At 41.9% G+C, this 25,504-nt stretch overlaps 1 protein-coding gene across 4 annotated transcripts; it reads left to right on the forward strand.

Moving 5' to 3' along the window:
- Positions 1–1,041: 1,041 nt before the first annotated feature.
- On the forward strand, positions 1,042–25,504 carry LOC136675868 (G-protein coupled receptor 55-like). 4 transcript variants are annotated; one of them, XM_066652660.1, is made up of 2 exons: positions 1,042–1,517; positions 24,173–25,504. In XM_066652660.1, the coding sequence occupies exon 2, from the start codon at positions 24,218–24,220 to the stop codon at positions 25,292–25,294; it is 1,077 nt and encodes a 358-aa protein (XP_066508757.1). In that variant the 5' UTR covers positions 1,042–1,517; positions 24,173–24,217; the 3' UTR covers positions 25,295–25,504. The 4 variants fall into 4 exon arrangements, with proteins under 4 accessions (XP_066508757.1, XP_066508756.1, XP_066508758.1 ...); XM_066652659.1 differs by lacking the exon at positions 1,042–1,517 and adding an exon at positions 2,128–2,156; XM_066652661.1 differs by lacking the exon at positions 1,042–1,517 and adding an exon at positions 22,962–22,977.

The following is a 25,504-nucleotide window of genomic DNA, read 5'->3' on the forward strand; positions in this document are numbered from 1 at the left end:
TAAGAATTTTTGAACATTCTAGCATAGGCAAGGACCCTGGGGAACAGTTGCTAACCTTAAAGCAGGACAACAAAACATTCACTCACATTCAGAACACTAGCAGCAGAGTTTGCATGGGATGGACTTAGCGACAATATACCATATGAGCTTGAACGAGTCCTCGAGAGCAGAAACAGCATAAACTTCCCCAAACCTGAGTCTCAAATACTAATACTTCTACAGAACCTGAGGCCATGTAAGTATGAAGGGCAAAATATTCTTCAGAGGAAAGACAACAGTTTGTGAAGGATTGTGTCTGTACTGTGGGAGAGAACACTTCAAGTACCATTATATTAAAGGATTTGATGGTATGGTTAATGAAGTCACAATTCCACTCAAATTCACTATAGGCATTCTTCAAACAGAAACAATTTCCTTTTATATAATTTATTCTGCAGAGAATTCCCTAGTGCTGGGGTTATTTTGGTTAATACAACATAATCCCCCCCTGTCTTGGGCCACTGGGAACATAACCAGGTGGGGTACATGTCAAGGGCATTGTCTGGCCACACCTTGTTTAACCACAAATGCTGAAAGCCCTATCACTTCACATCCCATCTCCTTACCTTCTGAATACTCAAATTTTCCCTTGTGTTTAGTAAAAAACAAACTTCTAGTCTACCCACACAGACCATGAGATTGTGCCATTGACCTGATACCTGGAAACACACCTGCCAAGAGTAGGGTCCTCTTTCTATCCATGAATCACAGGCCATGGAGGATTACATCCCTGAGGCTCTTCAACTTGGTTATATGCTTCTTTCCACTTCCCCAGCTGCAGCAGGTTTCTTTTTTGTTGGGAGAAATGATGGCAGATTCAGGCCCTGTATTGACTACCATGAGTTGAATGCCATTACTATTAAAAATCACTACCCACTTTTCCTTGTTCCTAGTGCTTTAGAACAACTCCGTCAGGACACCATATTCACCAAACTAGATCTATTGAGTGCATACAACCTGGCTTGCATACAGGAGGGAGATGAGTGGAAAACAACATTCATTACTGCTACCAGCCACTATGAATATTTGGTGAAAAGAAATGAAAAGAAAATAAAATAAAAAGAGCGCGTTAGACCTACACAGACATAGTTTGTCCGTACTGCAGTTCCCTCTACCTTCACCTGGCTACTGCAGCCAAATCCCCCTCCTTTTAGGAACTTAGACCCACCCCTCTCTTAATTGGACTAACCCAACTCTGGCAAAGGGGTAAGAAAGTTACTCACAGGAAGATATTTATTCCCTTCAATATAACCATTAACAGATATCCCCAGCACATCTCATTCCAGCTTCACTGGTAAGTGTTTATCTATGAACATAGTTTGTTAATAGTTTTACTTATTTGCTTTTTCCCTTTCACAGGTTCCTGAATCCAGCTCTTCCCTCCCCCTCTCTATACCTCACCGTGGGCCATTCGGCTAGCACAAAGAGAGACAGGAAATTCGCTGCCATTCCCCTAGGAACAGGAACTGAAACACAAGGTAAGTAATAATACCAATATACATTCCTTAATGTATATTCCAGTCTTGGTGATGGGTCTAATTCACTGACCTCATCACACCAACTTTTACAGATTTATTAGAAAGTTTAGCACTGTAGCTGCCCCACTTACTTCATTCCTCAAAGGCAATACCAAAACTCTAGTTTGGGACTCTTCAGCCCAGGATGCTTTTGATGATCTGAAGCTCTGATTCACCTTTTAATTGAGAATATCCCAGAAATTGAACATATGTACCCTTTTCCCTTTGAGCTACCTTGCTTGAGATGATTCATTCCTCCCCCAGTTCAGGACACCCAGGTAGTCAACAAACATTAACCCAGTAAGAAATAAATATTGGTGGCCTACAGTTGTTGATGATGTTGAGACCTTTGTTAAGAACTGTATTGTTAGTGCCCTGAGTAAAACATCTAGACAACTTCCAGCAGGATTACTACGACTGCTTCCAATTCCACAACGGCCATGGTCTCATATTGCTGTGGATTTTGTCATGGACCTGCCACCCTCCCAAGGAAAAAACACTGTTCTGGTTGCCATTGATTGTTTCTCTAAGGGCTGTTGACTTATTCCTCTCCCCAACTTAACCACAGCAATGGAAATGGCTGAGGCTCTCTTTCAAAAGGTATTCAAATTTAATGGTCTTCCTGAGGATATTGTTTCAGACTGGGGCAGAGTTCACCTCCCAAGTATGGCTGTCTTTTTGTTCCATGTTGAATATATCAGTTAGTCTAACATCTGGCTATCAACCACAGTCCACTAGACAGGTTGAATGCTTAAATCAGGAAATAGGCCGATTCCTTCACTCATACTGTAGTAATGTTGGCATGATTGGAATCGCATCTACCATGGGCTGAATATCACAAAACTCTTTGTTTCATTCATCTGTGGGTCTCTCTCCCTTCCCGTGTATACTTTGCTATCAACAACCTTTCTTTTCTTGGTCAGGAGAGCCTACAGATGTTCCTGAAGTGAATGATTGGTTTAGGAGAACCGAACAAACCTGGGAAACCACACATGTAGATTTACTAAGGGCTGTTAGGAGGCAGAAGATCTAAGCAGATTGTTGCTGCAGAGTCTGTCCTCAGTATACCCCTGGACAACTGGTATGACTGTCTCCTAAAGATCTCAGGTTGAAGACCCCATGCAAAAAGCTTAATCCCAGATTTATTGTTTTTATTAATTACATTTTTTATATGTCCAGGAACTTAATTTATTTAATGTCCAGGTTTTTATTGACCAGGAACAACTGTTCACCTGGAGGACTGCATCAGGCACTAGGGTTTCACCTAAGATAGAGCGCCAATTTGGGCACATACACATTCACTCACACATACAGACATTTATTCACATACACACCAGGACATTTATGAGAGAAGCCAATTCACCTAACCTCCATGTTTTTGGACTGTGGGAGGAAACCAGAGACCCCAGAGGAAACCCACACAGAAACAGAGAGAACATGGAAGCTCCACTCAGATAGAACTTGACCCCAAGATCCCAGCGCTGAGAGGCAAACGTGCTAACCACTAAGCCAACATGTTGCCCAACGTGGATCATTTAAGATTGTCAAGTAGGGCAACCCTGTGTTTTATCATCTGTAATCACCTGCCCATTATCGCATAGCCCCAACCTTTCATGTTTCTCTGTTAAAACCTGTTTACTCCTCCAGCCAGTTGTCCCAGACCATGGATCCCCTCTGCCTTTGGAAGTTGATAGGGGGCAGGGGAGAGCTATTAGAGCCAGTGGATTAATATAGCAGGCAGTGGAGGGCTGTAAGAGCCAGTGGATAAATATAGGGGGCAGTGGAGGGCTGTAAGAGCCAGTGCAGAGTTCTAGGGGGCAGTGAACAACTGTAAATAATCATGAAGAAATGATTATTACCATGAAGGGGCAGTGGAGGGCTGTAAGGTGCAGTGAAGAACTGTTCTGGCACTGGAGTGCTGTAGGAAGCAATGGAGAACTGTATGGGCAGTGGAGAGATGCAGGGGGTAGTGGAGAGCTGTAGGAACCTGTGGACAGTTTTAGGGCCAGTGTAGAGCTGTAGGGGAAGTGTAGGGCTGTAAGGTGCAGTGAACAGCTGTAAGAGCCTGTGGAGACATGTAGGGGCAGTGGATCGATACAGGGGACAGTGGAGTATTGTATGAGGCAGTGGAGAGATGTAGGTGCAGAGCAGGGCTGTAGGGGTCAGTGGATAACTGTAAGAGACAGTGGATAGATGTAGGAGGTAGTGGTTAATTATAAGAACCCATGGAGACCTGTAACAGGCAGTGGAGAGTGGCAGGGGCTGTGGGGAGCTGTAAGAACCCATGGAGAGATGTAGGGGGCAGTGCATAACCCCTTGGAGAGGTTTAGGGGTCAGTTGAGAGCTGCAGGGGGCTGTGGAAAGCTTTAAGTATTCATGTAGAAATGCACAGGTGCTTGTCATAAAATTAGAATATAATGAAAAAGTTAATTTATTTCAGTAATTCCATTCAAAAAGTTAAACTTGTATATTATACTCATTCATTTCACACAGCCTGATATATTTCAAGTGTTTATTTCTTTTAATTTGATAATTATAACTGACAACTAATGAAAACCTCAAATTCAGTATCTCAGAAAATTAGAATATTACAAAAAAAAAAAAGGTTTTTAGAAATGCTGGCCAAATGAAAAGTATGAGCATGTACAGCACTCGATAATTAGTTGGGGCTCCTTTTGGCTGAATTATTGCAGCAATGTGCCATGGCATGGAGTTGATCAGTCTGTGGCACTACTCAGGTGTTATGAGAGCCCAGGTTGCTCTGATAGTGGCCTTCAGCTCTTCTGCATTGTTGGGTCTGGCGTATTGCATCTTCCTCTAAAAAATACCCCATAGATTGTCTATGGGGTTAAGGTCAGATGTGTTTGCTGGCCAATTAAGAACAGGGATACTATGGTCCTTAAACCAGGTACTGGTAGCTTTGGCACAGTGTGCAGGTGCCAAGTCCTGTTGGAAAATGAAATCTGCATCTCCATAAAGCTGGTCAGCAACAGGAAGCATGAAGTGCTCTAAAACTTCCTAGTAGATAGCTTCATTGACCTTGGACCTCAGAACAAACAGTGGACAAAGACATGCAGATGACATGGCACCCCAAGCCATTGCTGACTGTGGAAACTTTACACTGGACCTCAAGCAACATGGATTCTGTGCCTCTCCTCTCTTCCTCCGGACCTTGATTTCCAAAGGAAATGCCAAATTTACATTCATCAGAGAACATAAATTTGGACCACTCAGCAGCAGTCCAGTCCTTTTTGTCTTTATCCCAGGTGCAAGACGCTTCTGATGCTGTCTCTTGTTCAAGAGTGGCTTGAAACAAGGAATGCGATGCTGAAACCCGTGTATAAGGTGTCAATGGTCGTCTTTTGGACAACTGTCAAGTCAGAAGTGAGAGACCATTTAAAGGCCTTTGCAGGTGTTTTGAGTTAATTATCTGATTAGAGTGTGGCACCAGGTGTCTTCAATATTGAACCTTTTCACAATATTCTAATTTTCTGAGATTCTGAAATTGGGGTTTTTCATTAGTTGTCAGATATAATCACCAAATTAAAAGAAATAAACACTTGAAATATCAGTCTGTGTGTAATGAATGAGTATAATATACAATTTTCACTTCTTTCATGATATACTTCTTTTATTACCAGCACCTGTAGGTGGCAGTGAGGGGCAATGGAGAAATCTAGAGGGCAGTGGAGAGCTATAAGAGTCTGTGGGGAGATGTACGGGGCAGTGAAGTGATGTAGGGGGCAGTCGATAGCTGTACAGCCCTTGGAGAGGTCTAGGGGGCAGTGGAGGGCTGTAAGAGGCAATGGAGAGCTGTACTGGCAGTGGAGGGCTGTAGAGGGAAGTGGAGAGCTATAGGGCCTGGAGAGAGAGGGTACAGTGGATAGTTGCAAGAGACCATGGTAAGATGTATGGGCAGTGGATAACTGCAGGGGGCAGTAGACAGCTGCAGGGGGCTGTGCAGAGCAATAACGGCAAAGGAGGGCTGTAGGGGCAGTGCATAGCCTGTGGAGAGATGTAGGGGTAGTGGACCCCTTTAAGAGCCAGTGTAGAAATATAGGGGGCAGTGGATAGCTGTAACTTCTGTGGAGAGATGTAGGAGGCAGTGGTGAGCTGCAGGGGTCTGTGGAAAACTTTATGAACCTGTGGAAAAATATAGGGTGCTATGGAAGGCTGCACTGGCAGTGGAGAGCTGTAAGGGGCAATGTAGAGAGCCTGTGTAAAAATTTACGCGGAAGTGGACAGATGTAGGGGGCAGTAGATAGCTGTAAGAGTCCATGGAGAGATATATGATGTAGGTGGTAATGGAGACCTGTAAGGGGCACTGGAGAGCTGTGGGGGCAGTTGATAGCTGTAAGAGGCTATGGAGAGATGTAAGGGAACTGGAGTGCTTCAGGGGGCAGTGAAGAGTTGTAAGACCCCATGGACAGTTGTAGGAACAGTGGAAAGATGCAGGGGGCAGTGAAGAACTGTAAGAGCCCTTGGAGAAATGTAGGGGGCAGTGGAGAGTTTTACAATCCCATGGAGAGATGTAGGGGGCAGTGGAGAGATGCAGGGGGCAGTGGAGAGCTTTAAGAACCCTTGGAGAGATGTATGTGGAAGTGAAGAGCTGTAGGGGCAGTGGAAGGCTGTAGCTGACAGTGAATAGAGCCTGTGGAGGGATGTAGGGTGCAGCAGAGAGCTCCAAGAGGCAATGCAGAGCTGTAAGAACCCATGGAGAGAGATAGGGGCAGTGGAGAGATGTAGGGAGCAGTGGAGAGATGTAGAGGGCAGTAGAGAGATGTAAGGGGCAGTGTAGATGTATGAGCCTCTGGAGAGATTTACTGGGAAGTGGAGAGATATAGGGGAGCGGTGAATGGCTGTAAAAGCTAAGGAAGCAACCAATATCACTTTTTCCCTTCCAATATAGATATTTCATGTTGAAGTATCTGCCACTACAGAGTATTGATACCAACTCTATCTATCTTAACTAGTAAACAGATTCTTATAAATCCAGATATTTATATTGCTAAAGATTTTATTTTTTTTAAGTATTGCTAATAAGATAATAAGCTTGAATTAACAACATTTACTTTTAATTAACTGCACATTAAAAAAATTTAAGTTTAAGAGCCATGAAAAAATATAGATTTCCACAATGCAATAACAAGTACAAATAGGAAGACATGGTATAACCTGACTGAACGGCTTTTTACACTTGTGAAATGCACCTTAAGGACTGGTGCTGACCTGTGTTAGCGTGCTTCTTTGCTTGAATGAAGTCAGTGTTCTTTGGCATGCCTTAGGCTGGGGTTACACTACATGACTTTTAGTCCGATTCTAAATAATTTTGCCTCGAAATGGCATTTCAGACCAGTCGCAGGATGTACATGTCCCCAAATAATGAGTATTACTTGTAGGAAAACATAGTGAGCCACAAAACACAGCCTTTATTCCAACGGTATTCTAACTCCAGCTCCTGCTGCAGTGTGTAGAGACTGCCCTGACTAAGTCTTCACATCCACGACCTGTTTTTTTCTTTGTGAATGTATATAAACAGCAGCACAAGCAATAACCACTGAGACTTATACATCCATATTTATCTGTATCTCCTAGGAAACCCGAGTTTTGTATTTGGTTGGGAAATTTGGGGTCATGTAGTGTGTTAAAATTGACAAAAACCTTTGTGTAGTGTGAAATACCCAGTCTGTTTACAATCTGGATAGCTGTAATATCCTGTGGAGAGCTGCAAAGGCCAATGGAGAGCTGTAGGAGGCAGTGCAGAACTATAAGAACCCATGGAGAAATGTAGGGTCAATGGAGAGGTGTAGGGGCCAGTGGAGAGGTGCAAAGGTGGAGAGATGTAGAGGGCAGTATAGAGATGTAAGAGACTTTGTAAAGATTTACAGGGATGTGGAGATTTTTAGGGTGCATTGGAGAGATGTAAGGGGCAGTGGATATCTGTAAGAGCCTGCAGAAAGATGTAGGGGGCAGTGGAGAGCTGCAGGTGGAAGCTGTATAAACCAGTGGAGAAATGTAGGGAGAGCTGTACTTACAGTGCAGGACTGTCAGGTGTAATGAACACATGTAAGGGGCAGTGGAGGGCTGTAGGGGGCAGTGGATAACTGTAAGAGCATGTGGAGAGATCTAGGGGCAGTGGAGAGCTGCAGGGGGCACTGGAGGACTGTAAGGGCCCTTTTAGAGGTGTAGGGGTCAGTGAAAATCTGCAGGGGGCAGTGGAGACCTGTAAGAACCTATGAAGAGGTGTAAGGGGCACTGCAGATATATATTTAGGGTAGTAAGAAGATTAGTAGTATTGAGTGGAGAACTCCAGGGGGCAGTGCAAAGCTGTAAGAACCCATGGAAAGGTTTTGGGGCAGTGGAGAGCTGGAGGAACAGTGGAGGACTGTAAGGTGCAATGGATAGCTGTAAGAGCCCATGGAGAGATGTAGGAGACAGTGGAGAGCTGCAAGAACCTGTGGATAGCTGTATGAGCCTGTGTAGAGATGTAGAGGCAGTGGAGATCTGTAGGGGGTAGTAATAATCCATGCAGAGATGTAGTGGGCAATAGAAAGCTGTAGGGGCAGTGAATTACTAAGGGGGATAGCAAGAGGCCTTTTATCACTTTTCAGCTGAACATTTCCCCATAACATCCTTAAACTTTCACCTAGAGACTTAATTTAAATTCTAAATGGTACAGAAATTTCCCTTTCTAGCACCTACATATTTGAAATCTTTTGAAAATACATTTTCTGAGTTACAAAAGTTTTACACCAAATCAATCCCTAGAGCTATTCCATTTTCAGCCAAATATTTCCCCATAACTTCCTTATACTTTCACCTAGATACTTTGTTTAAATTTGAAATACATAAATTTCCCTTTTCTAGCACCTGTGAGAACATTTGAAAATATGGTTTCTGAAAATACGAGTTATGAATTTTTGTTCGGCACCAAGGAGGGTTTTGGCTCCCATAGATTTGAATGTATTTCAGAGCGGCTCAGCGCGCAGTTTCAAAAACTTGTTCTGTAATTAACTCGTTATAGCATGATCAATTATTGCTCAGACTGAAAAATGTTTACACCAGATTGATCCCCAGAGTGTCCTTGTTGCTATGGTATGTTTTGTTAACAAATTAACAGGAAAAATTTCAAAGCTACATGAGTTTGTAACCCCATAGGAATTTATTGAATTCTGAATCTCTCTGCCCTACATGCGTGTGTGTGAGAGAGAAAGAAAGGGAGGGGGAGGGGTGTGAGGGACACAAAAATATATAGACAGTCTAAGATTTTAAAGGTCATCTTTAAGGTGGAAATCGAAACAACATTGTTGTTTATAATGTAGATGTCTTAATAAAATTATGGTTTCTTAAGGTGGAATTTTTAAAGGGGGCAATCAAAATGTATTGGTGGTCTTTTTGAGGTTTTAAGGGTTATTTGAAGTTGTCATTTATGTAAAGTGGAAGTCTAATTTAAATAAATGTTTCTAAAGGTGGGCTTTTTTTAAGTGGAATTCTCTAAATTTCAACTCTCTAAAACCTATAAATATTAAAACATTTTTAATAAGTTTGAGTTATTAGGGTTTGTTCCTGTCAGGCAGGCGGACTGACGGAGGTGGACACACTTGCTAAAACACAGTATACTTTTATTTAAACAAAAGATAACAAGACAGAAATGATCTCACAACAGCATACTTAGACAAAGAAAGAGCTAGGCAGGGAGACTTGGACAGAGATAGCTAAAGAGATAAACCTTGACAAAGAGAGCTTATACAGAGACCTGAACAGAGAGAGCTAACAGACTACAGACAGAAACCACAAAAGTACACAAAGCACAGGAAAGGAAACACTAACAGACCAGAGAAACAAACTAGAGAGACACAAACCAACTTGATAGGGAGGAGGATGAGGAACAGACAAGACAATCAGACCAGCGAATGTGGAATGTCCAACACGAGGGTGAGAGACAAGGGAACTTAAATACACCACACAGACAAGGGACACCTGAAACAGATAACGAGGGGGCAGGGTTACAAATGACACTGACAAGGAGGTGGAACAAAGGCGTGACTAGGGCGGAGACACGGACAATAACAAACAGAGCCATGTGCTAAGTGAGCACATGGTGGGGAAAACATACATGACAGGACAAGGGCGTGACAGATGCCCCCTCCTGAACGCGCCACCCCCAGGGCGCGTACACCTAGACCCCCCAGGATCTGGTGCAGGAGAGAGCATGGAAAACAAGACAATGAACCTACAGGACTCAGGACACGACAGAAACAGGAGAGGATTAGACAGGATGGGAGTGGAGACATGAGACTGGACATTTGACTGGACACTAGATGGGGACTGAGATTGAACAGATTTAGAAAATGGAGACAAGACTGGGGACAAAACAGGACCAGGAACGGAAGACTGGACAGGAGCATGTGACTGGACAGAGAACAGGACAGGGTGCTGGACGGATGGATGGATACGGGGAATGGACATGATTAGAGACTGGGGACTGGACTTGAGGTAGGACAGGTGACAGGACTGAGGCTGGGTAATGGGACTGGACGGGAGACGAGACAGGAGACAAGACACTGGACTGAAACAGGGACTGGACAGGACTTGGCAGGGGAACAGGGACCAGGACGTTCCCAGGTACTTACACGAACACAGTGACAAGGACTGGGACAGAGACAAAGGCAGACACAAGTACTGGGATATGGAGAGAAACAGGATCCAAGACAGGGACAGACAGGGGAACCAAAACTGGAGGGTGCCCAAGACTGGCAAAAGTCTGTGGGGCTGTCCGAGAAGCCAGCCTGGGTACAGCTCTAGGGATTGGCCCCGAAGTCCTTGGGGCTGATCTACTGACATGAACTGAAGTGGCCAGGGCCACAGATACGGGTGCAGAGACAGGGGCGGCTGAGGAAGCCGCCTTCTCTAGGACAGGAGTGGCTGAGGAAGACGCCTTCTCTGGGACAGGAGCAGCTGAGGAAGTTGCCTTCTCTGGGACAGGAGCGGCTGAGTTCGCCACCATTACTGGAACTGAAGCGGCGGAGGTTGTCGCCATCTCGGGAACAGGAGTGGCCTGGATCGCTGCCCTAGCTGGATCCGAAGCAGCCTGGATCGCCGCTCTCACTGAATCCAGAGCGGCCTGGATCGCCGCCCTCGCTGAATCTGGAGCGGCCTGGATAATCTCGCTCGCCTCCTTTGCGGGAACAGGAGCGGCGGATGCCGCCTTCACAGGGACAGGAGCGGCGGAGGTCACCGCCAACACAGGAACAGAGGCGAGGTGTCACCTTTGGGCGTGACAGTTCAGCACTAGGGAGGGTCCCAGGCCCCAGGCCCCAGGCCCCATAGACTTCAATGAGCACACCTTTATATTTTTTTTTATGTTTGTGCCATAACACAAAAAAATCATGCTCAGTCTGCACTGTTCTTGCATCAAATCGATTGCCAAAAGTTCTTTCTCGTACAATGTCATTCGATTTTCAGTGTGGGGTATGGTTTTTGTACAGCGATCTGACTTATGGATTTCAGAATACAAGCTTCCAAATTGGGAATTTTTCCCATAGGAATGCATTGCGCCAAATTTCAAACTGCTCTAACTCTGTCCATTTTCATTCTATAACCACAGGATTTCAGATGCTGACACCTGGGTATACTAGGCCCCATCCTGTCAAATTTGGGACCAATTTCAAGTTATGGTTTTCATACAAATATTGTATAAATGGTTTTTACAGTGGTCATTTAAAGTTAGATTTTAAGATGGACCTTTAAGGTAGTAGTCTAAAAATATATTGACAGTCCTTTAAGGTTTTAAGAATTATTTGATGTGGTCATTTTTTTGTGGTTATACTAATATAACCTTATGGCTATTAATAAGAATATAAGGTAATGTTGCAACAATGTTAGCAATATGTGACAAACCAAATTCTAAATTTGTTCATGAACTTTCCCCCGCTAGATAGTTAATGGAATTACGGTGTTATTACAGTTATCGTTACATTTAGAGTTGCATTTAGAGTTATTTAAAGTACAGTAACTACAGTTACAGTCATATTTACAGTTACATTCAGTTACAGTGATTACAGGAGCCACAGGGCTCATGTTGCTGTGGTATTCTAGCTGGTTGCTATTTTTTGGTGGTCAAATACAATTCTATTGTAAAGATTCACTACCTCTTAGACCATTAAACCATTTTGAATTGATCATTTCTTGGATGAAGTATTCACTGGAGATTTTCTAGTTAAATGATTTTCTTTTTGTTGGTTTATTTTGTTTTCTGGTCTACTGAGATGTGACGTGGAGAACTGTCATCATTTTCCCTCTACCCTTTCTCTTTATCAGTAATAATTTGTGATTATAATGAAATACTTCCCTGTATTTTCTCTTTAGTAGTTGCACATTTGTTTCTGATTAACTGGTGAACAATCAGTACTCAAAAATGCATGTGTTTGTTTGTGTGTGAAGTAAAATATTGTAAACACACATACATGCATTTCAGACAGAGCAGTAATAAATAAATAAATAAATAATCTAGAGTATTATTAATAATAATACAACAAATAATCACCCAAACATCTTTACCTCTGGCAGTTAGCTCAGGTGCATTAACTACAGTAACTCTGTTTGCTTTCACACTGAGTCAAAACAGAGGGCTGAGAAAATTAAAAAAAAAAAAAACTGTTGGCTGTTCCAGATTTTACCTGTTCTGTATTTGATAAAATTGTCAGTAATTTATGTCCTCATTGTTAACAGTAATGAAGACAGGAATCTGTGATGTGTTCATTATCATGAAACTTTATTAAAAAAAAAAAGATTTACAGTGTTTTAAACATGAATGTATTTTGCAGAAATCCTTTTAGAACCTGACTCCTGCAACTCACTCCAAAAGTGTTTGGGTATTGAGAAGATTAGGCACTGCAGTTTTGTGATGACCCATCCACACTACGACAAATGTTGGCTTTTCACTGATGACAGGTTGGGGAGATGGTCCATTAGATGGTGAATTACCTGAAACCTTTGGAATTATTAGTAGAGATGATGAACTCTTGGATAATTCTTTACAAATTTTGCACAAAGTGGTGAGCTATGTCTCCTCTTTACTGCGTTGACAGAGCGTTGGGTTTTATAAAGTATTTAATAGGTTTATACAATAAGAACATAATGTGCCAATGAATGAGCAGTAAACTGGCAAAAACAACAGTGATGTAAATCTACAGCCTCTGGCCCTCCAGTGTATCACAAACTCAGATTCAAACTATACTCCACCAACAATCTATCAGTCCATCTATATCTAATTTTCTAGCCGTCTCTATCTCTCTGCTTATGTAACTCTGTTCTTTCCGCCCGCCTTTGTACAGTGCTCTGTGGTTTGTTTTGTTTTCAAGTTTGTTTGTACATGCCACAAGTCTGCACACCTGCAGGCACTGTTGACAGTTTAACTCATAAAGAGCCTCTCTCACTCTCTCTCTCTTTTTCTCTAAGTCTCTCTTTGTGTCTCTTTCTCTGCTTTTAGATGTATTTAAACTCAATAAAAGTTGTAGAAAATATTAGTATTTAGTGGAAACTGAACAGTTTAAATACAAACCGGATTCCAAAGAAGTTGGGACACTAAACAAATTGTGAACAAAAACTGAATGGATTATGTGGAGGTGCCAACATCTAATATTTTATTCAGAATAGAACACAAATCACAGATCAAAAGTTTAAACTGAGATAATGAATCATTTTAAGGGAAAAATATGTTGATTCAAAATTTCATGGCGTCAACAAATCCCAAAAAAGTTGGCACAAGGCCATTTTTTACCACTGTGTGGCATCCCCCCTTCTTCTTACAACACTCAACAGACGTCTGGGGACAGAGGAGACCAGTTTCTCAAGTTTAGAAATAGGAATGCTCTCTCATTCATGTCTAATACAGGCCTCTAACTGTTCAATCGTCTTGGGCCTTCTTTGTTGCACCTTCCACTTTATGATGCGCCAAATGTTCCCTATAGGTGAAAGATCTGGACTGCAGGCTGGCCATTTCAGTACCCGGATCTCCTATGTAGCCATGATATTGTGATTGCTGCAGAATGTGGTCTGGCATTATCTTGTTGAAAAATGCAGGGTCTTCCCTGAAAGAGATGACGTCTAGATGGGAGCATATGTTGTTCTAGAACCTGAACATAGTTCTCTGCATTAATGGTGCCTTTCCAGACATGCAAGCTGCCCATGCCACAAGCGTTCATAACAACTTGGGTTATCCTTGTCCTCTCTGGTCCGGATGACATGGCGTCCCAGTGTTCCATAATGAACTTCAAATCGTGACTCATCTGACCACAGAGCAGTCTTCCATTTTGCCACACTCCATTTTAAAAGACCCCTGGCCCAGTGCAAACGTCTGAGCTTGTGGAGCTTGCTTAGAAATGGCTTCCTCTTTGCACTGTAGAGTTTCAGCTGGCAACGGCGGATGGCACGGTGGATTGTGTTCACTGACAATGCTTTCTGGAAGTATTCCTGAGCCCATTCTGTTATTTCCTTGACAGTGGCATTCTTGTTTGAGGTGCAGTGACGTTTAAGGGCCCGGAGATCACGAGCATCCAGAAGAGTTTTACGGCCTTGACCCTTACGCACAGCAATTGTTCCAGATTCTCTGAATCTTTTGATGATGTTATGCACGGTTGATGATGATAACTTAAAAGTCTTTGCTATTTTATGCTGGGTAACACCATTCTGGTATTGCTGCACTATCTTTCTACGCAACAATGGTGGAATGGGTGATCCTCTTACCATCTTGGCTTCAGAGAGACCCTGACACTCTGAGAAGTTCTTTTTATACCCAATCATGTTGTCAATTTACCTAATTAGTGTTAATTGGTCTTCCAGCTGTTCGTTATATGCTCAATTTCCTTTTTCCAGGCACTTATTGCTACTTGTCTCAACTTTTTTGGGATTTGTTGACACTGTGAAATTTTGAATCAACATATTTTTCTTTTAAAATGTTACATTTACTCAGATTAAACTTTTTATCTGTCATCTATGTTCTATTACGAATAAAAAATTGACATTTGCCATCTCCACATCATTGCATTCAGTATTTATTCACAATTTGTTTAGTGTCCCAACTTTTTTGGATGTTTACAAAACATTGACAATGTAGAGCTGTGATATCAGTTGCTGCATCTTTCATTCTACAGGTGCTGGTCATAAAATTAGAATATCAATGAAAATGGGCAGCCCTGACTGAGTCCAACTCTGACTGGAAACCAGTCGGACTTACTGCCAGCCATACGAACCAGACTCCTGCTCTGTTTATATAGGGACTGGATAGCTCGTAGCAAAGAGCCCAATAACCCATACTCCCAGAGCACCCCCACAGAATATCAAGAGGGACACGGTTGAATGCCTTCTCCAGATCCACAAAACACATGTAGACTGGTTGAGTAAACTCCCATGCACCCTCCAAGAACCTAGCGAGGGTATAGAGCTGGTCCTGTGTTCCATGACCGGGGCGGAGACTGCATTGTTCCTCCTGGATCCGAGGTTCAATTATCAGTTGGACTCTCTTCTCCAGTACCCCCGATTGATTTTACCTCCGACCTCCAGTGATTTTGCTGGAGCCACCCAGAGAAATCTTTTAGACCAAGTCATTGATTATTTGTCTGTTTGTCTTCATGATAAAATATGTTTCTTAGTAACTTGGTATTTCTCTTGATGTGTTATTAGAGTGTTGTACATAGCATATACACAAACAGTTTTAACCCAAATACAGAATAATACATGAAATAAGGGAAGGATTTATTTCAATGTCATGTTAAAAAAAGCACCTAGGGTTCATTCGCTTATTCATTCAACTGAGTGTTGCCTGTGGAAATAAAACATTCATCTTTACAAATCCAGGTTGGATTATATCAGCGATTTCAAGAACAGTATGTCTGTAACACTTTACCACCTGGATTGACAAGGTTACATTGTAGGAACGAATTGCCACAGATGCCAGAACAAAGGACTTCTTTGATGTCGCGTGGTGTTGTAGCTTAAGGCGGCCACTGAGGGGGCGCATTCTTTCCATGTGGTTGCAGTCATTCTAGAAAGTTTATTTAGGATCTCCAGTAGATTTCTGCTCATGTTTGGTGTCATTTTAAGTGTCACGTAAAGTCTCTGTGTTATGATGTAACAGGTATTCCTTCTAGAACACGAGATTTCTTTTCTTTTTAATGCTGAAGTGTAAGAATTACACAGTTTTAAGTTGGTCAGAAAGACGGGAACTGTCTTGATTGAATCTTTACATAACAATGGTGAGGATCAGCCTGGTATACTCCTAGGTGACAAGTCACCAGGTGTCCTGTGAGTGAAGTTCTGTATTCATGAATATAGATTGGAGTCCTGTTCAATGGTTTTGGGGGGTATAGACTTCCTTTTGCTTTGATCATTTGGTCCTTTTAGGAAAGTCAGACGAGTGGTCTGACAAAAAGGTTAGTTTAATGGCCTCAAAAAGAAAACAAAAGATTTTAAATTAGGACTCAACTCAAGAGGGGTTTGACTTGGAGAATCAGGTCCTGACTTTCATTATCAGTTGCTTTTATCATGCTGGTCAGAATGTATTAGACTGGTTCTCTGTTGAACAGTTCAGCACCTCAAAATATCCAGGCACTAGTTCATTGCATAAGTTAGTACACTCAGAAAAGATGATCCAGCTGTCATGAGCTATTTTTTAAAAAGCATATGTTTACATTTCTGTATAATTCTGACATTGAAGGTAAATGTCTACTGAACTGATGAGTAGCTCTCAGGTGAACCATGACTTTCACTGATAAAGGGGAGAGTTCATCCACTAGTCCTCTAAAATAGCTCAGAGGTGCATCTCAGGAACCTTCAATTGCAAATCATATATAGACAGAGCACAACACAGAGTTTCTGACAATAGAAGAACAATGAAATTACCAGAGGGTCAACAGACCAAAATAAGTAAGATGACAGACACATACTCAGATGACCTTGCTGGTTGTTATGGATGCAGCATGTGAGAACATCACAGCTGATGCCTATTGAGACTGGATAAGACATTCAAAAAGATTTGTTCCCTGCTGCATTGCAAGTGAAGATATCAGATGTGATATTGATGAGAATCTGTGGCCCAACAGACAGGAGTGTCAGGAGGTCTAGAAAGACTCCAGTGTAATTCTCCATGCAGACCTATGTGTCTCTGCCTAAAGGCTGTTTCTCATGTTTATATTTCTGATTTGTCAGATTTTTTCATCATGTGTGCTAAACAGCTTTGTCTTTCTGTTCTGAAAAAAAAATGACATGGTCTGTCATTGACCAACAGTAAAGAGCATGAATGCAAATCTCGTCCAGTCTCTTTCAGTAAATTTCACACATACAAAAACATTGTCAAATGAGAAACAGAAAAAATGTACAGAGTTACTGATATACTGACAACGTGGATAAACATTTTGACTGTCCTGTTTATAATCAACGACACAAGGTCTTGTCATTCTGTCATTCTGATGATACTGATATGTTCATTGACATAAAAACTTCATTTTGAGACCTGAACTAAGGATTCTGAGCAAGTTATAGGTATTTGCCAGTAATCCAGGGCGTGGTGCTGTTTGTACGAAATTTTTTGAGAAATGCACATAATGTTGTGCCAATATGATTTGAGAAATGCTCTAAAACAACTGAGAAAAACTGTAACAGTAAACAGCATGAATATGAATCTTGTCCAGTTTCTTCACACATACAGTAATAATTTTTCTAATTTTTATTTTTTTTATTTTTTTTTTTTTATTGAGACCCGTTTGGCTGTTTCTGTACCCGTTTGGAAGCTGTTTTGATCGCTCGGGTTTTCCTGTTTAATCGTTTCCATTGTTATTTTTATATTTATATCTGTTTTTATAACCTACTAACCATCCATAGATCTATCTTTTAGATTGTCTCCGCAGGAATATTCATTACAGAGGCACTAAAACTGCCACCGGACCCTGGAGTAACGTTCTTGGTGTAAGTTACTAAAATTCACTAAAAGCGGTAAGTACCTGCAATTCCATGGCTACTACTGGCTGTTTTGCCTGTTCAGAGTGTGGCATGTTTAGTTTAACGCCCTTTTCCACCTCTAGCGATAAATATAGTGGTTATATTTGTAGTAAGTGTAAGCTAGTTAGCTCTCTGGTGGATAAAGTGGACCAGCTAGAAGTGCGCATCCGGAGCTTATTATTGTTGAGGGATAAACAGCGAGATTCAGTGTTAGCAACTCCGGGTGCTTTAGGGAGAGTTAGCACCCCCACGACTCCGGCGTTAGAGCCCTCACAGCGGGGTGAATGGGTGACGTCTCGGCGTCATAGCCGGAAAGCTAAGGCTGATGCTAACGCTGAGGCCAAAGCTAGCCCACCGGGACACCACGCTCCTCCGATTCGCGTGTCAAACAGGTTTGCCCCGCTCAGCGAAGCACCCGCTGAGGAGCCTGTTAAGAGTGCTCTGGTTATAGGAGACTCTATTGTTCGGCACGTGAAACTAGCTACTCCTTTAGGGGCGCCGGCAGTAACAGTTAGCTGTTTATCGGGAGCCAGAGCGCCGGATATTAGTGGCAACCTTAGACTGTTAGCTAATAGGAGATATTCGAGGGTAGTCATTCATGTAGGGGCCAATGATATTCGTCTGCGGCAGTCTGAGGTAACTAAGGGTAATATTACAGAGGTGATTAAACTGGCCCAGACGATGTCCGATGCCGTAATCTGCTCTGGTCCCATACCAATGCGGCGTGGCGACGAAGCTTACAGCAGACTTTCGGCGTTAAACTGCTGGATGTCCAAGTGGTGTTCCGAAAATCAAGTGGGCTTTATAGACAATTGGTTACGTTTTGAGGGCAAGCCTGGTCTTATAGGTAGGGATGGTATCCACCCCACGCGGGAGGGTGCTGCCTTACTTTCTTGCAGTATAGCACATAGTCTTTTAGTTAGTCGGCAGAGTAGTGTAGATAGCTGCTGACAATCCAGAGCCGGGACCAGGCCGCAGACAGACAGGCTAAACCGACCGTCTGCGAACTGTCTTGAGGCGTCACCCAGGTTCAACTGTATTGAGACTGTGTCTTTCCCCCGAACTAAATGTAAAAGTAGAAAAACAAAATCAGCCTGTTTCAGCAACCTAATCAATATTAAATCATACACAACACCTAGCAGCAACACCTCAGAACTAAAATTTGGGTTACTCAACATAAGATCGCTAAACTCAAAAGCACTCATCGTAAATGATATTATAAGTGATCATAAATTCAATGTTTTCTGTCTCACGGAAACGTGGGTTAAACCAAATGAATATTTAGCACTAAATGAAGCCACCCCCCTAGGCTATAATTATGCACATAGCCCAAGAATATCAGGCAAAGGAGGTGGAGTATGTGTAATTTACCAAAATACCCTAGAAATTAGTCTTAAACAATGTGACACCTTTTCTTCTTTTGAGGTTCTCTCCACTATTATTACAAATCCGGTCACAAAAAAGGACGCATTTTTATTATGCAACATTTACAGACCACCAGGGCCTTACTTAGAATTTCTGAAAGAATTCAGCGATTTTGCTACAAACCTAGCGGTGTGCAATCATAAAGTTATAATTGTAGGAGATTTCAATATCCATTTCGAGAAGGAAAGTGACCCACTAAAAAAGGCATTTACCTCAATCTTAGACTCTATTGGTATTACTCAAAATGTAACAGGGCCTACACACTACTGCAGCCACACTTTAGACTTAGTTCTGACACTAGGTCTTAACATTGACAAAATTAATATCTTACCGCAATCCTCAGCAATCTCCGATCATTACTTAATTTCATATGAGCTACGTTTTATCCATAATCTATGTAAGAACCCTCGCTATTCTACAAGGCGTATAATAAAACCATCTACCGCCCTACAATTTATAGAAAACCTACCAGAACTATCGACCCCAGTTCCAACTCCATCAGACCCAATGGACCTAGATGTACTAACTGACTACCTAGAAAATACCTGTCGATCTACTTTAGAAAAGGTAGCACCACTTAAACATAAAAGTATAAGACAGAAAAAGCTCGCATCATGGTATAACGATAAGACCCGTACTTTAAAACAAACATTACGAAAACTAGAGCGGAAATGGCGATCAACCAAGCTTGAAGTGTTTCATTCTGCCTGGAAGGACAGCCTTATAGAGTATAGAAATGCCCTCACTAAAGCTCGCTCAGCATATCTGGCCTCGCTGATCTCCAATAATAAAAATAATCCGAGAGCACTGTTTAGTGTGTTTTCTAGAATTACAAAAAATCAAGCAGGTTCTGAACAACTAATTCCAGCAACTCTCACCAGTAAAGATTTTATGGACTTTTTTAATAATAAAATTGAGAATATTAGACAACAAACTCTAGCCACAGGATCAAATCCATCCTGGCTGCCACCTGATGTGAATGAAATAAAACATAATATAACTGTAAAAGAAAAACTTGAAACCTTTTACCCACTCCCACAATTAGAACTAGAGAAGATTATCACCTCCGCAAACTGTACAACTTGCACACTTGACGCAATTCCCACAAAGTTGCTCAAAGAAGTACTACCAGCTATTATTGATCCTCTTTTAACTATAGTAAACTCATCGCTTAGTCTGGGCCATGTACCCAAAGCTTTTAAACTAGCAGTTATTAAACCTATGATCAAGAAACCAAATCTTGATGCTAGTACACTGTCTAATTACAGGCCTATTTCTAATTTGCCATTTCTGTCTAAGATCTTAGAAAGAGCTGTGGCCCAACAACTTAGTTCATATCTACATAAGAATCATATATATGAAAAATTCCAATCTGGATTCAGGCAACATCATAGTACAGAGACAGCTCTAGTCAAGATAACAAATGATCTTCTTCTTGCCTCTGATCAAGGCCACGTATCCCTGTTGGTGCTTCTTGACCTAAGCGCAGCCTTCGATACAATAGACCACAATATTCTCATAGAAAGGTTAGAAAACATGGTTGGAATCACAGGGACAGCCCTATTATGGTTCAAATCTTACTTAACGGAACGTTATCAATTCGTAAAAGTAAACAATCTAAATTCAAATTATTCTAAAGTAAGATTTGGAATTCCACAAGGCTCTATTTTAGGACCATTATTATTTACATTATACATGTTACCGCTAGGCACAGTTATAAGAAACCATGACATTAACTTTCACTGTTACGCAGACGACACACAATTGTATATTTCAGCCAAGCCCGATGACAAACACAAATTAAAGAAAATAGAGGACTGTGTAAAAGACGTGAAAGGCTGGATGTTGCGTAACTTCCTCCTTCTAAACAGCAACAAAACAGAGGTCCTGCTTTTGGGTCCAAAAGTGACAAGAAATAAATTATCAGATTTAATTTTAGATCTAGCTAACTTTCCAGTTAAACCTGGTTCAGCAGCAAAAAATCTTGGTGTCATAATTGACCCGGATTTATCATTTGATCAACACATAGGTAGTATCACTAGGACAGCTTTTTTACATCTTCGCAATATTGCTAAGATTAGAAATGCCTTATCCCTCCAGGACGCAGAAACATTAGTACATGCCTTTATTACTTCAAGGCTTGACTACTGTAACGCACTACTGTCAGGATGCACCAGCAGCAATTTAAGAAAACTTCAACTAGTTCAAAATGCTGCAGCTAGGGTCCTCACTAAAACTAGAAAATTTGAACATATCAGCCCAGTTTTATCATCACTTCATTGGCTGCCTGTTAAATTCCGCATTGACTACAAAATTTTGTTATTAACATATAAAGCTCTACATGGGCTTGCTCCTGAATATCTTCAAGATACAATTTCCTATTATGAGCCTCCACGTTCACTCAGATCACAGAATACTGGATTTTTAAATGTTCCCAGAATTCAGAAGGCCTCAGCTGGGGGAAGAGCCTTTTCTTATAAAGCCCCCCAACTCTGGAATGATCTTCCAAAAAATGTTCGGGACTCAGACACAGTCGCAATCTTCAAATGTAGGCTAAAAACTCATTTGTTTAGTTTATCATTTGATAGCTAATGCTCCCCCATAGATAAAGGCGGCAGATCCGGGGGGTCCATGGACACAGGGAATTATAGTATACTGAGACGCTGGTGCTGTCGTCCCGCCGCTTCTCGCGATCACTCAGGTTTGTTGACGGTGGAGCGGAGGGATGCCAGTGTTTCAGGATGCTCCCGTGTCTGTGTGTCCTTCTGGTTCTCTCCTTTTAGTTAATGCTGTCATAGTCAGATCTGCCGGAGTCATTAGCCACACTCTGGAAATTTTCATATTTTCTACTTTACAAACACAAAACAGTTCAAAACTAATTCCATCCCTTTACATCTTTCCGAGTAAACGACTGCCCACCTGTCTGTCTGGACACTGATGGATGACTGTCGAGATCCTCCTCCACGCTTCAGACCAGCTGCCCACGCTCCAGCAACCACCAAGTGCCTTGAAGCTGTCCCTACACTGAAGTTCTCATGGACTACTAACTATCATCACCAGTAGATTGACCAGAGGAGGATGGGTCACCCCTTGTGAGCCTTGGTTCCTCCCAAGGTTTCTTCCTCAGCTGGGGGAGTTTTTCCTTGCCACTGTCGCCCCTGGCTTGCTCACTTGAGGGTTTTACATTTGTCTTTACATTTCATGTCAAATTTTGTCTTACTGGAATTCTGTGAAGCTGCTTTGTGACAACATCAGTTGTGAAAAGCGCTATATAAATAAATTTGATTTGATTTGATTTGATTTGATTTATTTTTTCATGTACTTCAAATAAGTGCAGCCTAGTGCATTTTCACTGTCATCAAAACATTCAGAAAACACATACAGGGTTACTGACAGACTGACAATGTGGTTAAAAATATATTTATGAAACATATTTTCGTAAACACTGAAACAAAGTTTTGTCTTGTCTTCTGATGACACTGACATGTTCATTGGTATAAATACTTCATTCTGGGACATGAACTAAATATTTTGAGCAAGTTACAGGCATTTGTCAGTAATCCATTTTGTGGTGTTGTTTGTCTCAAATTTTTGTGGTCTCAAATTTTTTGAGAAATGCACACAATGTTGTGCAAATATAAATGATTCTAGAAATGCTCCAAAGCGACTGAGGAAAAACTGTAATATGGGGGGAGTCCATATTACACTGTATTAAACTGTAATACGGGGGGAGTGCATGCAGTGCAGCAGCAGTTAGCCTCTTAGCCTGTTTTTATGTTTGAAAGTGTTTCTGATGTTGGCGTTGGTGTTAAACAGAAATGTTTTCATCACAGCAGCTTTCTGCAGAAAAAACAGGTCAAGGTGTGACGAAACCATCCACTCACAGAGGAAATATACCCCCCGCCTCACTCTCTCTGTTCTTTGTCTCTCTCTCTTCCTCTGTTCCTTGTGTGTTCTCTCTCTCTCTCTCTCTCTATGTGTGTGTGTTGGTGCAGTTGCGGTAAGTAATCTTTTGATGTTCTAAATATATTGAGTTTATGTTTTAGCATATATGCCTTTAATTTAAAAAAATACAAACACTTAAAAAATAAGTTGATTTCTCTGACTGCAAACTTAAGTGAATTCAGTTTAAACTTAATGTAGTTAATAAAACAACTCTCAGGGATTTTAATAATTAAAGATTTATTTTTAAGGTTTATATAGAAATAGAAAAAAGAATAATAAAGTGATTTTAACTTTCATTAAATTTAATTTCTTATTCAAACAAACAGAACACATTGAATCTTTTGGCAGAGAGAGTTACCCTGGAGCATATGTGTGTGTTTGCGTGAGTAATGTCATTTCTGTTTTGTAATCATTATTACAATCAGTTTATGTCCTTTCCAATCTTTACCCATGATGCCGTGTGGTTTGGACTGAAGGCATGCACTATATTTGCATACAGTTTGTGTGTGTGTGTGTGTGTGTGTGTGTTGTGTGTGTGTTTGCAGGAGAGACAGTATTTGTGTGTGTGTGTGTGTGTGCGTTCGTGCGTGCAAGTAAGAGTGTGTGTGAGAGAGAGAGACAGTGTGAAAAAGAGAGCTAGAGAAACAATGTGTGAGTGTATGGTCTGCAGGCTCTTTCTCAAAAATGGTGAGAACCAACCACTCTGAGTTGCCGTTCATTTTTAAAACCTTTAAAATGTTGTAACTGTTACAATTTAATTCATTACTCTGAGGGTGTATCTGGGAAATTCTGACCTGTCATTCGAACTATGTCTCACAGACACACCGCCATTCTCTAAACTGCAGTAAATCAGGACTATCTCCTGTGTTAACTCCACTGAACCTTTAACGACAAAAGCTCAAACATATTTCCAAAATTTTCTTCCAATGGTAAATATAAACACATTTCGAATATGTGAAAAATTTCTAGAGGTAAAATAAGAGTGAAGAGTTCATAGTTACCAGTTGCTCTGTTTTAAAGTGTTCCACTATAAACAGTCAAAATGTTTAAAACATTGGAAATCCTTTCTTTCAGCTGTTGTCATTAAATATCTGGGGCAGTGATAGGAAACACTGCCCATCATCAGTAAAAGAACCTCCTGCGTCTTTTGTACCGTAACAGGAAACACACACCTCCAGTTTTACAGAAAGAGTGAGAAAGGACATAAAGAAGCAAGAGTGGGAGCTAACGGTGTTTTCCCTGTTATGCAGGATGCGTCTGTGTGCCACGTGGAAGTGAATGCAGAGGAGGGGAGAATGTCTGGTAGCTGTTCTGACTGGGTGTGCTTTATGCAGTGGTTGGTGTATCTGCCTGTGTTGACCCTGGGGATTCCTCTGAACCTGGCGGCTCTTTGGGAGTTGCGTAGATTGCGGCGCTGGAGAGTGTCCACCATTTTTCTGCTGAATCTCATCATCAATGACACGCTGCTGCTGCTGTCACTGCCGTTTAAAATCCACGCCTACAACTCGCAATGGAAGTTGGGCCGACACTTCTGCTCCCTGCTGGAGAGCCTACTTTATGTTAACATTTACGGGAGTATTTTTCTGAGCGTGTGCATCGCAGCCGATCGCTATATTTCCCTGCGCTTCCCCTTCGCCGCAAGACGCCTGCGAACACCCTGCAAAGCTACAGCTGTGTGTTCTGTGATCTGGGTCCTGGTGTTCTCCTGCAGTTACCCTGTCTATGGCCTGCACCATAAGAACAACTCCTACTGCTTCCAGAACTTCTCCAATGACACCTGGGAGAACCGCTGGATTGTGGTGTCCATGGAGACTGTGTTCTGTTGTAGTGCTGCAGTGATGGTGTTCTGCTCTGTTGAGGTCGTACGGATCCTCAGAGAACTACGCAGACGAAAATCCAATGACCCGAAACTGCGCAAAAACAAAAGCGTTAAGATTGTCCTCAGCAACCTGCTGGTGTTCCTCATCTGTTTTACCCCTTACCATATTGCGGCACTGCTGTACTTCCACTACAAGACCAGCAACAACGGGCCCTGTGCTGAGTCCAACAGAGTGTTGTGCTCAGACTATCCCCACCCCCTGCGACATTTTGTCCACAGCAGCCTGTGTGTGAGCAGTGTGAACTGCCTTGCAGATGCAGCCTGCTACTATTTCATCTTAAAAGAGAACCTCCACACAGCCAAGATAGAACTCAAATCCTCCATACACACAAGAGACATCTTCCAACAGCCACAAATACACACACAAAGCACAGAGAACATCTTCGCAGAGCCAAAAAAACACACACAAAACACACAGGACATCCTTACAGACCCACAAAAACACGCACAAAACACGCAATATGTACATGACACACAGGATATCCCACTATAGCTACATACACAAACGCACATGTGCACACGTGATATACCAGGGAAGTCAGGAATGTGGTCTTTTCTGGACAGATCCAGATTGAGGTTCCGTTGCAGAACTGAATCAGTGCCAAACTCTGAAACCTTTCTGAGATCTATTCACAATTCACCTGTGAACACTGAAAATGTTTCTCTAAATTAAAGTAAAAGTGAATCTAGCTTTTTTGTATAC

This window comes from Hoplias malabaricus, chromosome X1 (assembly GCF_029633855.1).
Source record: "Hoplias malabaricus isolate fHopMal1 chromosome X1, fHopMal1.hap1, whole genome shotgun sequence".
Lineage (NCBI taxonomy): Eukaryota > Metazoa > Chordata > Actinopteri > Characiformes > Erythrinidae > Hoplias > Hoplias malabaricus.

Bases quoted from the DNA above. Each gene is read 5' to 3' on its own strand.
- LOC136675868 (XM_066652659.1), top strand. From the start codon at position 2,133: ATGGCTGAGGCTCTCTTTCAAAAG. The intron at 2,157-24,172 runs GTATTCAAATTT...CCTGTTATGCAG, and splicing joins CTGAGGCTCTCTTTCAAAAG to GATGCGTCTGTGTGCCACGT.